At 31.8% G+C, this 12,894-nt stretch overlaps 2 protein-coding genes and 4 pseudogenes across 6 annotated transcripts, besides 2 other annotated features; 1 reads left to right on the top strand and 5 right to left on the bottom strand.

Annotated features, from left to right (window-relative positions):
• Nucleotides 1-6,507: part of a mobile genetic element that runs on past the window's edge.
• Nucleotides 200-649, bottom strand: TVAGG3_0596440 (annotated as a pseudogene). Its single transcript has one exon. A coding segment is annotated over exon 1 (450 nt).
• TVAGG3_0596430 lies at nt 1,182-1,866 on the bottom strand (annotated as a pseudogene). The gene has a single exon. A coding segment is annotated over exon 1 (685 nt).
• Nucleotides 6,508-6,957: 450 nt separating the features above from the next.
• TVAGG3_0596410 lies at nt 6,958-7,567 on the bottom strand (annotated as a pseudogene). The gene has a single exon. A coding segment is annotated over exon 1 (610 nt).
• A 68-nt stretch (nt 7,568-7,635) lies between these two features.
• Nucleotides 7,636-7,848, top strand: TVAGG3_0596400 (annotated as a pseudogene). The gene has a single exon. A coding segment is annotated over exon 1 (213 nt).
• Nucleotides 7,849-9,277: 1,429 nt separating this feature from the next.
• Nucleotides 9,278-9,472: a mobile genetic element.
• An 894-nt stretch (nt 9,473-10,366) lies between these two features.
• On the bottom strand, nt 10,367-12,226 carry TVAGG3_0596380 (ribonuclease H-like family; the record flags this gene model as incomplete). The annotated part of the gene is made up of 1 exon (XM_001301673.2): nt 10,367-12,226. One exon carries the CDS (start codon nt 12,224-12,226, stop codon nt 10,367-10,369), a length of 1,860 nt encoding a protein of 619 aa, XP_001301674.2.
• A 297-nt stretch (nt 12,227-12,523) lies between these two features.
• TVAGG3_0596370 (uncharacterized protein) lies at nt 12,524-12,850 on the bottom strand (the record flags this gene model as incomplete). The annotated part of the gene is made up of 1 exon (XM_001290283.1): nt 12,524-12,850. One exon carries the CDS (start codon nt 12,848-12,850, stop codon nt 12,524-12,526), a length of 327 nt encoding a protein of 108 aa, XP_001290284.1.
• Between the last annotated feature and the right edge of the window lie 44 nt (nt 12,851-12,894).

The raw sequence follows: 12,894 nt of genomic DNA, 5'->3' as shown, positions 1-12,894 counted from the left end.
TAACGTTATTTTTGGACTGCATCAAATTTCCCCGACTGTTGTCAAAATGTCATGTTGTCATCATTTTTAAGAGAAGTTAATTAACCTGGTGACATAGTGACACCTTCAGTTCTTCAAAAATAATTCATTATTGAATAACCTGAAACCATTAACGATAAAATATATTTTTGGTCGTTTATGACAAAAATAAATGGTTCATTTATCACAAATATTTTTGTACAAAACGACCCCAAACTTTTTAACTTCTTTTCTGCAGCTTCTAATGCTATCTTAGCGAGTTCATATTCTCTAAATTCTCTCTTTAAATCTTCTTGTTCCCATTGGTCTAGTTCGTATGGAGAATCTCTATAACCATAACATATCTCACGTTCATGTTCTAATTGTTTTTCGCACATTTTTCTAACTTCTTCTTCAAACAAATGTTTTTGCATTCTCTACTGTATCTTCGAGTTCTTCTTCATCTAATTTCTCATGAACTTTCTTGTCTATGGAGTCCATAATTTTTCCAACTGCTATGCAATATTTTGGAGAAGCCCACATTGCTATATAGTTTATAAGTCTTGGGTCTACATACGTTCCTCTAACCTGTTTTGATTTCATCAGGAATTCCTGCATGAATTTTGTATAAAAAGCAACCGCCGGAATTCGGACTGTTGCTATATTCTTCACAATGCCTTATAATACTCTTCCCAGGACTTATTTTCAACAACTTTCTAAAGTCTTTCCTAAACTGCTGGCACATATTTGTTGCATTAATGTAACCATCCTTGTCTCTACGTAAGACTTCAATACCATTATAAGTGCCTTTTGTGAATGTTTCGCCATTAGATTTGTTCGTGAATGTTTTTGCTTCGACTGACATTTCTGTTCTTACATACAAAATAAAAAGTTGAAAAAATAAAACTAACGTTATTTTTGGACTGCATCAAATTTCCAGGAATGTTGTCAAAATGTCATGTTGTCATCATTTTCAGTGAAGTTAATTAACCGAGTGACACATGGTGACGTAGTGACACCTTCAGTTATTCAAAAATAATTAATTATTGAATAACCTGAAACCATTAACGTAAACATTTATTTCTCCAGTTCATCCATTACTTCATTACCTAATTAATTACAGACATAAAATATATTTAGTTCATTCGGTAAGCCTTGACCCAAAGGTCTGGGCTCAAGCGCGTTCATTGAACGCGGTACCATGCGAATATAGTCACAAATGGTGGCATGTAATCTTTACCCAAGCCTGTTGGATTTGTTGTGAAAGTGTGTGAATGATTTCCTCCCGGTTCAGTTTGTCGAAAAATCTTTTTTGCTGAATGGTTATAATCTGGAGATAAAACATCATAACCGGCTTCATATTCTGAGTTGTATAATGGGTGGTCTCTTAATGAGTGGCTATGGTCGCCAGAAAAGTTTGTAGTTCCTGTATGAGTGTGCGGTGGAAGGTTTGCTTCTTTAATTTTCTTCGAACCACCTGTTTGCTTTGAATATCTAGCACAGTATAAGCATTTATCTACAATCTGCTTCCACATACCAAAACCTAAAACTGTTGATGGATTTGTTGAGTTCATTGACGTATAAATAGAACCAACAGGATATAATGTTTGAAGTATTTCATTTTTCATGCTTGTAATCATCATTTACTTCCGACTTCTTTGCATAATTTTCATCAACATAAGTTTTATCTGCTTTAAGGTCTAAACATCCCAAAACCCATTCTGTATCAGCTTTAACTTTAAAAGTCTCAAATGTCCATTCATGATACCATTCAACTTTTCTTTAATTTCATTATCTTTTTCATCAACATAAACCAAATTTGCCTTCTTATTTAACTCACTATCCACATATTCCTTATGCTTTCTTCATTATGTCGTTTAGGAAACCTTCTATGAATTCCTCATTTAAATTAAATCTTCCAATCTTCAAAACTTTAGGAAATGCATTTAATGCGTAATATCTCTGTTCTTCTGGTGGAATTGATGTTATATCATCCGTTATCCTTTAATTTTAGAATTCATAAATAAAATTTCTTTTATATTTGATATCACGCACCACCTTTGCAAACGAATTCGAAATGGTTCATTTTTCAATACTATCTCAAATCTCCATATTTCAACCTTTGCGTTTGTTCTGCCATCTTTGAATTATATGCATATATGGCGTATGTAATGGTCTGAAGGACCTGGGCGCTTTGCACCTTAAGTTGTTGTGGTTTAATCATTTATTATGATTTAAAAATAAATATTTAATCCGTTATCTCATCAGCTATTTTCTCTATTTGAAATTGCCATAATATTTCATTCATAAATTCTAAATCACAATCAAATAGGTCAGTTATTCTAAATTTAATATTTGATAAATCTTTTGAATGAAGAATAAATGAATTCCCGGATAATTGAAACGGATATGATAAAGAAAATGTGTTTAAGTTGATGGATAAAATGTTTTGTATTGATGGGTAAGAGTTAGGGTCTAATGTTTGATGTGAAAATCTCATTGGGGTATTAACTTTATCACATTTGATTAAAATGAAATTGGAACCAGTGTCAGAATACAAAACATCCCCAACATCTTTTTCAAAATTTAATATCCCAACAATGAACGAAGATGAGGAGTACAAAATTTAATTTTCAGCGGAATTTAATAAGGTTATTTATTTCATCAAGTTCAAAAAGTTTATCAGGTTTTGATTTAAAATTTTCTTCATACCATACGATAAATGATTCATTTAAATAACTTAAATCATGTTAATATCCCATTTCGCTATCACATTATTTATATACATATCATACGTTTTTTCAAGGTCATCTTTAATAAATGATATATAATCTGAAGGTCTAAAAGAATGGGATTAAATTTACCACTCACAGAAACGAGAGTAACATTATAAATTCCGCTAACTGTTAAATTTAATTCACAGCTATTATTCGAAATAATATTGATAATTGACATTTTTATTACGATTAAAAATATGGTAAAGCGTTATTTTCCAGTGATAATAAAACTAGAATAAGATTACCTCAAGAATTCATAAATTCAACGAATAAGAAATTCATTCATGTTATAAATTTTAGTGTTTTCAGAAAATATGAGTCGGTGTCATATTCATCAACAGGTTATATTTCACTTCATTCAAATTTAGTTCAATCAAACCATATAATGACCATTTCATAAGATTTTCAGATGGTATTAAAAATGTAATTGATAGATTAAAATATGAACAGATTGACAATATCGAATTTTTGGAATTTTGGTTTAAATATCCCGATGGAAAAAAGATTGAAGTTAAAGATAAAGCTGATACTATAACAAAAACAATTACAATGACCGATCCGGATAGTGGGGAACAAAAGAAATAAAACAAACGATAGAAACTGGTGAAAGGTCAATTATTATTGATTATGATTCAAAGGATTATTATTCGATAATGTTAATGCTTGAATATTAAATAGCCTTAAAAGAATTTTTCAAGTGATATTTTATATTCATCAACTATTTTATTATAAATATCATTATATGTTAAATGAAGTTCAGTTGTTGTTCCGTTCTTTGATATCTTAATTGTGCTAATATCCTTTATAGGATTTATTTTTGCAACTGTTCCGCAGCATGAAACCTCATCATCTATGAAAAATTGAATCTTAACGTCTGAATCTTGAACATCACAAAGAATGGCAATAATGTGAATTAATGATTCATAAGGTAAAATAATTAAACGGATTGGTCAATTAAATTTATTATTGAATCATAATTATTAATTATTATATATCACGGTAAATTTTCATTAATTCAGAATTAATGTCTATTTTATATGGGTTCTCGATGTTTGATGAAAGAGGTGGGGGGTATGTTGGATAAGTGGGAATTTCAACAGGTTCTTTACCGGGTTCAGATAAAATGATTGGGTCTCCATCTTCTTTATTTTGCTCCTCCTCCTTTTTCGGTAAGTCACGAGTTAATAAATTTGGTTGAGTTGCTGACCTTGTTAATTCAGGGCTAACATTAACTTTAACATTTTGAATAATTCGTGATTTATCATCATTTACGTTATAACCAACCGTAATCTCTGCTTTTGCGTTAGTGTTCTTTTGACTAGTGAAACGTCTTCTCATTTATAATCGAATAAAAAAATATATTTAAACTTTTATTTTGCTGGAACTTTTGAATCTATTATTCCCTGTATTTGTTCATGAAGTTGATTTTTAGCTGTTTCATCGTAATTAATAGACCGAATATATTCATTAATTGCATTCTTATAATCATTGATTTCTCAAATTTTCTTTTATCTGATTCCTTAACTAAATCATAAGTTAAACCTCGTTGCTGATATAATGGTTTCTTAATTAAATCTTTGAATGCTTGAGATAAAGCACCTGATGCAATTCTTGCTACTATAATTGGTTGGAATTGCTGTTTAAGTTCATCTTTAACATTTGCGAAAACTGGATCGAATAAAGCAACTTTAAAGAATTTCTTAGCTGAAATTTCAGGTCTAATGTTTGCATATTGACCATCAAACTGGTTAGAATATCGTGGTAATCCATCCGGTCCCTCTTCAATAGCATTTAATTCTTCATTGAAATAAGAATATGGATTATAACGGTATGAATTAATTGGACCATTTTCACCTTCTCCAATGTATTGTTTAACAGCTTTTCCATTTTCATCAAATTGCATAGGATAACGTTCATTATATGCTTTACGTTTAGGATAATCAGTTATAGTTAATTTATAACCATTTATGACTTTAATATTACCTTGACCATCAGTAACGAAAACTTCATTTATACCATCAGGTTTTCCATTTGGACCCGTAATGTCTGCTTCGTGTGCTTCCCAATTTTGGACCTTGACGTTTGGCATATGCTTGAGCTTCTGGTAATGTTAAAACGTTTCTCATTTGTTTAACATCTTTTTGAAGACCAGCAACAATATGAACTAATTCTTTCATTCCATCAGGAACTTTCATAGTTCTATTATATGCACCTTTTTGTTTGTTCCTTGTTTTAATGGAACCTGTAGAAGATTTGCCATTTCAGTCATGTTTAATTATAAATAAAAATAAAAATTAATTATAAAAAGTTAATCAAATTTAACACTTCCTTTATTTAAATCAACTATTATTTCCCATGTTCACCTAATTGCTGATATTGTGTGTAAAGTTCATTAATGCTCATTGGTAAATTCACTTGATAAAGCATAACGTTCAACTGTTGACGACTAAACCCACTGAAAATGAAAAGGGTTGATAGATTTGATTTAATGTTTGTGCTTAATGCTTTGAAGTATTGAACAGCCATAAAGAAATGAACACTGAATGTGTCGACATTGAGTTAATAACTGATTAAAATTGATTTCTCGTTTGTTATTAGTTTTGATTTCACTGCATCATCTAGAAAAATGAGTGAATGCAAAAATTCTCTATCAAAATTTGAAATAGAAAGTGTTTCAAATAATTCATCCCGTTGTTTATCAATAATTTTATCCTCTAATCCTTGCTTCTTGATTGTATTATATAATTCTTTATACATTAAAAAGTTTTTTAAATAATCTTCTGCTTCTTCTTGTGATAATAAATAATTGGAATTTTGATTAAATGCTTTAAAGATTCAAATGTATCATCTGAAGGTGAACCTGAACGGCTGATATAAATTAACACATGTGAATAGGGGGAAGTGTTAGCAATAATGATAATTTGTTTTAATATCGTTAATGTTTTACCTTTATTTTGTTTACCAATTGCTGCAGTGATTGAATTTAAGTAACATTCAGAATATGGAATTTTCATTAATTTTTCCTTAGATAGAGCATTTCTATTATCACTCAATGCTTCATTAATCATATCATCTACGTATGTATTATATACTCCTGCTAATTCTTCATAAGGAGTGGATGAATTTAAATCCATTTAATCAAAAATAAATTTATAATTTTAAACATTTCTATTCATCAATATTTCATCATATGAACTTCTATACTGTGGTGGTGTACCTGTTGGATGATATTTCAAACCTTTGTCCGGTGTCCATGTCCAATATGTAGTCCTAGTAAAACAAACCTGAGGAGGATTTGTCACCTTTGAACAGTAAGTGTCATTTTCACCTGAATGATTGGATAAGCTTTCACTTGTACTGTAACTTGTGAATTGAAAGTTTCTAATCCATCAAAGAATATACCCGCTCCATCACGTTGAACTGGAATAGTGCATAAGAATGAAGTTTGGTCTTTCCATGTTCTAGCTAATGGCGTGCCATTATCATCATTCAGTGGTCTAGTTAATGAGTCCTCATATTCTTCTGTGCATTCATTCACTCCATCTAAATCAGAAGCTTGAAGCATACGTGTAAAGAATATGTCACCCACTGTGGTCATCACTTGATCGGGGAAGTTTTCTGGAATTATAGTGACCTGAAGACCTCGAAGCATTGGATTTTCTAAAACTGTTCTTTGCATTGCATTCTTCGGAAATGCTAACACAACATCTGTAACATTATGAAGAGCGTATGAGAAATCTGAGCTGATACCTTCAGGAGTGATGCAACTCCATTTAGTGAACGAACGTCAATATGTTGAGCTGGAATCATGAATGGATCTTCCTTACTGAATAAACGTGGTATTGCTTTAACTGATTCTTCAATTAAACCGTATCCTGGTGTAATGCATTTATCCTCTAAAACTTCCATCTTTGTGCATGAAATAATAACGTCATCAACTGTTGCGTCAGCAGATGTAGCGGCTAAGCTTGTAATTAATTTGGCAGGAAGTCCGATTTGTTGGAATTTGCGATCATATTTATAAACATGATTCATAATCTTTTCATAATTTTCATCAGTTATCTTTTCATAAACGTAATTTGTAAATCAGCAACTCTTAACGGGTCAACCTGACAAAATACTAAAGTATCCCTGAAAACATAATATTTAAGAATGATATCACCAAATGATTAGGATAATCATCGAACGCCTGAAATGCTAACAAATCATTTACCGGAATAATCATATCAAAAGTGACATCAACTTCTTCATTTGCTTTCTTGAAAACTTCTGAAGGGTCAATATATTTACCACATACTGAGTTATCATATTTTTGAACATTATTATATAACGAATGAACAAACTTTTTAACTTTCCTTTCTGATTTTGGTTTATATGTTGCAAATGCGAAAGATTCACGGGCGCAATCCATCTGAAGATAACCGGCATCACCTCTTTCGGTTTCTACTTCTAATTGTTTAAAGCTTTGATTTGATGATTTGTAACCAACGAATAAACGCATGCATTTAAAAGCGGCATCACATGTGAAAGCTTTATTTGAAACTAGAGTTGCTTTAACTTTGCGTTTAATATGTGTCACCTAATTGGTTCACATCATGAGCTGGATTTGTAATTCTTAAATGAGTTTGTTTATCATCAAAATATGGAGCATCAGAGTCATAGCATGAACTTTCAAGTTCTCTATAATATCTTCTACCATCATTCTTTGCGAATATTTCATTTATCTTTTCGAATGAATGAAACACATTTCCATTAATTGGTTTAGTGTTTGGCACCAAATAGTTAGTCGTCATTTATTAATAAATAAAAAATCAAATTAAAAGATGAAAATGAATTTTTAATTTTAATGAAATAATCAACTATGGCTGCAGGTATATTTAAGAAACTGTGGGATAGAGTAAAAAGAGGAGCGAGTAAAGTTTGGGAAACATTGAAGAAGGGGGCAATTTGGATATTTAAGAATAAAGAAGCAATTAGTGACATTGCTGAATCAATAACACCAAAAGCTGCCCCAAAGAGAAGTTTTAAATAAGGAGAAAAAGTTTATCAAAGACTACAACCGATACTAAGATAAAAATAATTTTAAAATAATTTATTTTTCCACTATCTACCTCATATTTTATTAAGTATTCCTTCAGCAATTCACCAACTGCGTTACCTGCTTGTGCTCCATCGCCGATTACCTGCTTTAGTACCTAATACTCCACCTATGATAGTTCCTGCCGTTTTCGCTACTGGTGCCAAAAAGTTTGCAACGGTTTAATAATCTTTTTATAAACCCAACCCGCAGCTTTCTTAATTCCATCCCATAATTTTTTAAAGAATCCTGCCGCCATTTCTGATTTAATATTAATTAAAAAAATATATTTCATCACTTATATTCTAATTTTTATTTAATGATAAATGAAACCGATTTTAAAAATAAATGAAACAGAGGAGGAAGAAATAAATGAAAGTGAAAATGTTCAACAAAAAATAAACGTTGTTAAACCAATTACTGAAATAAAAATTTTTTCATCTGTTGAAGAATTTAATGACTATTATGCTAATAATAAAAAATTATTTGAAGAATTGACAACATGTAAATTGAATAAAATGTTTAAAGTTAATGGATTCAAAATTTCAAAAATAAAAGGGGTGGTTAGTTTGAAATCTATTCCTCAATCAAGAATCACCTCATTAATGAAAATAGATGATTTAACAAAAAGAATAGAAGAGATTGAAGAAAGAATGAATCAAATAATTGATTTCATAAATTCAAATAATCATTAGCTTATTTTGGCTTTCATATTTTTTTAATAATTCACAATCTTCATTTTTAAATTGAAGTTTAACCCATTCAGGATTTAAACAATGTTTAATTAATCGCGGAATATCTAACATCATCTATATATAGCTTCTTTTATAAAAGATAAAATAAATTATTTTAAAATTAATGTTAATTTTTTAATGATTTATAAATAAATATATTTTAATGCATCGTCTATATATAGATGTAACAAAAAAAGTTTCATTATGTAAAGGGTTTGTGAAAATTTCATACAAAATAAAAAATAAATTATTCAAAAATGTAAGACATAAATGCCTTCCTCCTTTCGTACCTGTTGTCTAAATGTCATGTTGTCATCATTTTTAAGAGAAGTTAAATAACCTGGTGACATGGTGACATAGTGATACCTTCAGTTATTCAAAAATGTATGATTCTTACGTTTACAAAAAAAGTCACACAACCCTTCATATACTACTACTGAGTTTAAAAACCAATCGAATATGTCGGCAATATTACTACTATATTAGAATCATAAGAGTTAAACAAGTTTATATTAATATTATTGCAGATTCAACAATGGAAAATTTCAATCTTTGTATTTCAAGTTTTAACTTATAGTCGAAGCTCGTATAGTGCTCAAAAAATGATGAATGATCATATTCATTATCTTCATACCATTATTAATTAGATAAATTAATTATCTATTACGAAAATTTGTTGTGATAAATACCTTTTTCTAGGGCTGTACAAGATTTAAAAAAACATTGCCGGGTTACCGTAGAGGCCTAAAAAAATCGCGCCTCGGCGGCAAGCCGCCTCGGCATTAAGAATGCGCATCTAAATTTTTATATGTCCTTCTTTCTTTTATTTTCCCTTTCCCTTTCTTTTCTTTTTCTTTTTTCCCTCCTCTTGCTCTCATTTACCTTTTTTCCTTTTCTCATCATTTTTCAAAATTTAAAATTTTTATCAAAAATCTTGCCTATAAAAGCAGACTATGGAACCTTTTAATGCCTCTTAATCAATATTATACAGCATAAAGCATATTAAATGAAAGTAATTACGTATAAATTTATTTTATTATCTTATTTATTAATTCTTTAGCATGATATCTCCAAAGTATGAATGCCTTGTAACGAAACGAAAACTTAATTTTATGTTGAATATTTGTCACAAACATTAGATTATTAAAATATATGTTGGATATCCCTTAGTATGAGACTTCATGACTCTTGTTGTCTAACGTGAGCTTTGGATTGCAAGCTCTGTGGTTAACGAACATAAATTAATTGTAAAGTTTTCAAAAATTTTCATTGTTTCTATCAGCATCTATTTTTCCTTTAAAATAATATATTTGTATGAATACAATATTTAGTAATTTTTTTATTTCCCATAATTTCATTCAAAATTTCAGAAAAAATTAATTTCTATTCAATATTATTTCAGCTTCAAAACACTTCATTCTTATAGATGTTGATTCACTAAAGTGTGATTCTATTTATATGAGGTAGGGGCATGAGGCTCGGCAAGTCTTATTGCTTTTTACCTCAATTTAGGTATTAAATAATTATAATGATTCATAGTGGCCGCTGCTGACTGGCCATCAGCAGTCCCCTGGCCAAGATTAATATAATTATTTAATACTTATCCAGTTTTACATCAATAACAACAAAGCTAATCAATCATCATTCAGAAATGCGGGAAATTACTACTAATATTAAAGATTGATAGACATTAGGCTGGCCACCTTCTGTCTAATATCTTTACGAATAAAAATAATACTTTTTAAAACAAATTATTTAATAAATTTTATTAAAAAACAAAATCAAATATCAAATTGATCATCATTCAACTTGATGAAGAAGCGGCATGCTACATATTCTTCTTTGCATGATTCGTTCATTGAATTTCTTGTCTTTCGCAATTCAGATATTACCCGTTCTACATCTGCTTCACTGCACGAAAGTGACATCATCCTTTTTCCAATTGGTCTTATTGCTTTTAGTTGCTTTATGCCATTCATGTACCAAAACTTGCCATCATTTTGAGCAAGATGATGACCATTTATAAGATGGGAATCATCTTGCTCTATGAAGAAATCGTAAGCATCACTCAATTCCTTGGCTCTATCGTCTTTATTGATCGTTGGATCAACTGTTGATTCGGCAATTGCTCTTTGTCTGAGGATTGTTATCATGAATGTGTATAGATCTTTTATCTCTTCATCTACAACATCCCAGACCAAGGAATTCCTCGAACCATCGGCATTTGTTTCGGCTGCATGATCGTCGTTAAGCATTTGTTCCTCTTCTGCTTGCTGGATCTCTTCATCATGCTCGGCTACCTCGTCAACACGTTCTGTTCGTTCTTCTTCAAGGATTTCGCCGAGTTTCTCAAATGTGATCTCGCGATTGATGATCCTCAGGGAAGGAATCGTTGGGACTTGCACATCTTTCAACTGCATTATAGGTGGATAGCTTGTCTTTCCTCCAAAACCCTTCTTGTCTCTGATGATCTTCCTTGCTAACGGTGTAAAGCCGAAAGCAAACCGAAGCAAATCAATTCTACCATATTCTTTCATATCATTTTTGAATATTGTAGTGATTGATCGGAGAATCTCTTCACCATCTGGCGTTAATCTTCCTGCCATTTCATCCAACATCCCTTGGCACTGTTGTATCATCAGGAATGCATAAGCACCCATGGACTTGTTGGATTCCAGCCATAATTGAAGTTGCTTTAATGGCTTGAATATCATTAAAGCATCTTTAAAGAGTGGAGGAATTCCATCACGTGTCCATTGTAACTGTTCACGTGTAGCTCTGGAAAGGGATAGTGGAAGATCTCCACTTCTTAAAGCAGTATTAATTGTTTCCAGATTATCAAAGATGAAAAACAGAGTATCATATATGTAGAGCCAGCGAGTTTCCGGGATTGATGGAACCCTGATCTTGTATCTCGCTCTCATATCGTGATTCTTAAAGATAATGATAATCTGGTGAACTCTATTCATCAGTTCATTCAACAATGGACATTGCTTACGTGCGTGGACAATAGCATTGTTCAAGACGTGGTTAAAGCAACGAATGTACACGGTTTGTAAGCCAGGGAAAAGGGCTCCTTCTGGCCTCCAGTGGCAGAGTCCTTTAACCTGGGCTGGCAAACCATCTCCGACTACTCCAGCTACGTGGTTTTTATTAACGTTAAGAGAATCAAACCATGTATGGTAGTCCTCGTATGTCCAATTAGTCGAAATTGTTGTGTCGAAGAATTGGTGGCGATCTGTTTTGCCTGGATTGCACACACAAGAGAATAGACCATGACGGCTGCTGTGTGTTCCGCAGTCCAGGGAAATTGAGAAGATGCGGAATTCCTCGCAGAACTTTAGGCCCCGAGAGGAGTCTGTTTTGCCTAAAGTAATCAATGCCTCTCTGACACCGCGCCGTGTGAACTCAATGTCTGGGATTGTAAAGTTGATGCCCTGTTCGCGATTGACTTTATTTTTAAGCCATTTGGCGAAGCTCTCTAGGAAGCTTTTAAATGCTGGCTTCATTGTGGCATAAAGGCTTATATCTAGGCTCGCAATAAGCCTGGCAATGATCTCTTCTAACGAAGGATCATTATCAGAGCCAACTGCTTGCTGAGTATTCTCAACTTGGTGCTCAGCAGGAACGTAGTTGGGCATTGGGAGTAAAAATTTGCACTTATGATCTTTAAAATCATTTTTCCTGCTTTTTTTAATGCATCGCACGAACTGCCCTTGAACTAATGTTTCACTACATTCGGCACAGTATGTAAAGAGTTAGTATACAAGTCTCGTGTACGGAGGCACTGCGTTCCTCCGTACGCAATACTTGTGAATTTGACACTTTACAAAACCGTTAACGTATATTTTACAACACAAACACAAACACCAACTTAACCTTAAATATTTACAAAGCCACCAACCACTTCACCTCACTACTGTAAAAAATAAACGTTCTCACTTACAAAAGTATTGCAACTCTTCCCATTGCTGGGCTTCACACAATAGTTCATATTCTTCAGTATCGCTGCTGTCGCTCCAATCGTCAGAGTCAAAGTCACTGTCAAAATAAATGTTAGTAAGTTTTGACAAAGCTAATGAAACACGCTTACCGTTTGTATCGTATGCTTGTATAAACTTTCCATTCTTCATTCCTTCATAAACGCTCAAACTAACTTTACCCTTTCTCCCTCGTATCTGATAGAATGTATTTTCACGAGGAACGAAGAACAAATTCTTGAACTCATGACCGTTGTAGTTTGTTATCTCAATAGTTTTCGTCATTTATATAAAAATAAACTTAAAAATAAATGATATCACCACCCTCA

Source organism: Trichomonas vaginalis, chromosome II (genome assembly GCF_026262505.1).
Source record: "Trichomonas vaginalis G3 chromosome II, whole genome shotgun sequence".
NCBI lineage: Eukaryota > Parabasalia > Trichomonadida > Trichomonadidae > Trichomonas > Trichomonas vaginalis.
Note: the sequence above shows the minus strand (reverse complement) of the source record. Positions and strands in the feature narration are given on the sequence as shown.